This window comes from Sinocyclocheilus rhinocerous, unplaced genomic scaffold (genome assembly GCF_001515625.1).
Source record: "Sinocyclocheilus rhinocerous isolate Xijiao unplaced genomic scaffold, SAMN03320098_v1.1 scaffold3121, whole genome shotgun sequence".
NCBI classification, from domain to species: Eukaryota; Metazoa; Chordata; class Actinopteri; order Cypriniformes; family Cyprinidae; genus Sinocyclocheilus; species Sinocyclocheilus rhinocerous.
This window is the reverse complement of record NW_015634039.1, coordinates 16,710-19,886: the sequence shown is the minus strand read 5'-3', so window position 1 is coordinate 19,886 and position 3,177 is coordinate 16,710. Positions and strand designations below refer to the sequence as shown.

Below are 3,177 nucleotides of genomic sequence, written 5' to 3'. Positions count from 1 at the left end.
TTTTTGTCTCCTGTGCAGCAGCGTGGTGCAGATGGTTTTGTAACCCTGCGCTGCGCACATTTAAGTACACTCTTAAGTCGCTGGGGTATATTTGTAGCAATAGCCAAAAATACATTGTATGGGTCAAAATTATTGATTTTTTTTTTATGCCAAAAATCATTAGGATATTAAGTAAAGATCATGTTCCATGAAGATATTTAGTAAATTTCCTACTGTAAATATATTAAAACTTAATTTTTGATTAGTAATATGCATTGCTAAGAACTTCATTTGAACAACTTTTAAAGGCGATTTTAATTTTTTTGCACCCTCAGAGTCCAGATTTTCAAATAGTTGTATCTCGCTCGGCCAAATATTTTCCTATCCTAACAAACCATACATCAATGGAAAACTTATTTATTCAGCTTTCAGATGATGCATAAATCTCAATTTCACAAAATTGACCCTTATGACTGGTTTTGTGCTCCAGGGTCACATATATCTCTGATATCTAGGAACTCAATTCCATTTATAGGAACATAAAAAAAGGACACACACAGCTTCACTAGTAATATTTTTTATTGAGATCAATGATTTCATATAGAATACTGCATATAATGTGGCGTATAATATCTACGGTTGGGTTCGGGCAGGATCTCTAGTAAACTACAGCAGAGTTTCTCATATATCTCAACACTCATATGGCCTGACATGCTTGGCGCACTGACTCCGTCATAAACAGAGAGACTGTCTAAGAGCTTTCCTTTCCCAGAGTGTGTCTGTCAAACAGATATTCGGCCATGCCGTTCTGAGGGGCGCCCATCCGCCGCAGGCTGCTCACCCAGTCCGCCAGCTCTTTAATGGACTTCACCTGCTCGTCCAGGTAATGCATCTCCAGGAAATCACAAACCTGTGACAGAAAGATTCAGAAATACTGACACCGCATTTCCCTTTGTGACACTGTTAGTTTACCACTAACAATCACTTACAGTAATTACAGGTGGTGATTTTAATTCATGGTTTCTACATAAAACTCCTTACAGACGCGAGGGTCAGTCTTGCCTTTCATATTCTCATGAATGTGATCACATAGATAGATCTGATCCTAAACTGGATAAATTATGCGTTCTGGGTAACTCCCTTAAAACAACTGACAGACAAAGCCTGTTCTAGTCGTATCTCTTATGACAAAATAGTACACAATGCTTTTTGGAAATGTTACTACAGGGTTTCCAAACTTTCTGACTAAAGAATTTCTTTATAATGATTTTTAAAAATAATTATCATAAATAGAAATTTCTAGCCAATTATTTATATCTGAACATAACTAGGACATTTAGAAAAATTTTAGAACTTTTGAAATGAATGCATTTATTTTTATCATTGTATCATTAACATTCTATTATAGTTTTTTTTTCAGATTTTGAATTGGTATCTATTTTAATATTTTCAAATTTTCATATTTATTTTAGTTTAAGTTTTAGTAATTTTGTTGTGCGTTTTTGTCATTTTTTTTTAAATGCCTAGTTTTTATTTCAGTTTTAGTTTTTTTTTTTTTCAAACATTTTTGAATTTTTTAATTAGTGATTAACAGGGTTTTCTTTAACTAAAAGTAAAACCATAAATAACATTTTTTTGTTATTTGAAATAAAATAAATATTAACTAAAAATAAATATTTAATATTTTTTTTACACATTTTATTTCAGTTAATGCTTATTTTAGTGCTGGTCAACGATTAATCGCATCCAAAATAAAAGTTTTTGTGTACATAATATCTGTGTGTGTATTGTGTATATTTATTATGTATATATAAATACAAACACATGCATGCATATATTTAAGAAAAATGTTATGTTTATATATTAAATATATTTATATATCAAATAAATTATATGAATATAAATATATGTAAATATTTTCTAAATATATACTGTATGTGTATGTCTTTATATATACATAATACATTACGTTCACAAAAACGTTTAATTTAGGATGCGATTAATCGCGATTAATCGTTGCCCAAGCACTAGTGTATTTTATTTGTAAATAACAAAAGTGTTTTTAATGGTTTAACTTTTTGTTAAAGACAACCAAAAAATAAATTCCATGACCAAACCCTGTGCCCTATTTTTGTGTACTTACATGTGGATCATTATGTTGAGTTGCCAGCTTGTGAAGCTCCAGTAAGGACAGGTTTACACTCTTTTCCAGAGCCAGAGCACATTCCAGCGCTTCCAGACCGCTGCCCCACTCATCCCGATCCGGCTTCTGCACAGACACACGCTCATTCACTCCATTCATTTCCCCATTAGAGAGACAGCGCTGTTCTGTACCTTGATGTCCTGCAGGTAGATCCGTCCTCCTCTGTGGTTCTGCAGACTCATCAGCTTCTCTGCATGCTCTCGCTCCTCCTTAGATTGCTCGTGGAAAAACTTGGCAAAATTGGGCAAAGACTTGTCATCCCTGTCAAAATAATACGCCTGGAAAGAAGAGCAGTCAACCACGAACCCTTTAGAAACCCCTGAGGACAGTTCAGTCCGTTCACACAGAGCTGTAGCGATCGGTCGTATAATGAGTGTGTGCTCTCACCATGGACAGGTAGACATACGAGGCATAGAGCTCCAGGTAAATCTGTCTGTTAATGGCAGCCTCACACTCCTGATGGAAGCTCTGTCTCACCTGAGAAGTCATGATTCTGAAACACACAAGACCTCAAATTGTATCCGTACGTATATATGAAGTTATATTGGTTTGAAACTCTGTTTTGTAAGTTTTTTTAATTTTTTATTATATATATATATACACACACACACACACACACACACACACACACCCATATACATATATATATATATGTTTATAGATAAATATATATATATTTGTTTATGTTTATAGATAAATATATATATATATATATTTATAGATAAGTAGATAAAAAGTATAATATTTTATATATACACAAATAGATGTATATTATAAATTATATATGCATGTACATAGAAGGTCATAGATTTTTTTTGGTTTTAACTAAAACCATTAAAACATTTTCGTTATTTGAAATAAAAAAAAAAATTAGCTAATATAAAATATGTAAAAAAAAAAAAAAAGTTTTCAAAAAAATGAAAATGTTGGTTTTAAGAAATAATTGTTTGTAGTATATAAAACAATCATAAAATTGCCATTAGGAAAAAATTATA

At 31.9% G+C, this 3,177-nt stretch overlaps 1 protein-coding gene across 1 annotated transcript; it reads right to left on the bottom strand.

The window, feature by feature from the left end:
* Positions 1 to 533: 533 nt before the first annotated feature.
* Positions 534 to 2,704, bottom strand: LOC107745319 (ferritin, heavy subunit-like). The gene is made up of 4 exons (XM_016559178.1): positions 2,570 to 2,704; positions 2,314 to 2,460; positions 2,123 to 2,248; positions 534 to 889 (listed from the first exon to the last, which is right to left on the bottom strand). The coding sequence occupies exons 1-4, from the start codon at positions 2,669 to 2,671 to the stop codon at positions 731 to 733; spliced, it is 534 nt and encodes a 177-aa protein (XP_016414664.1). The 5' UTR covers positions 2,672 to 2,704; the 3' UTR covers positions 534 to 730.
* Positions 2,705 to 3,177: the final 473 nt, after the last annotated feature.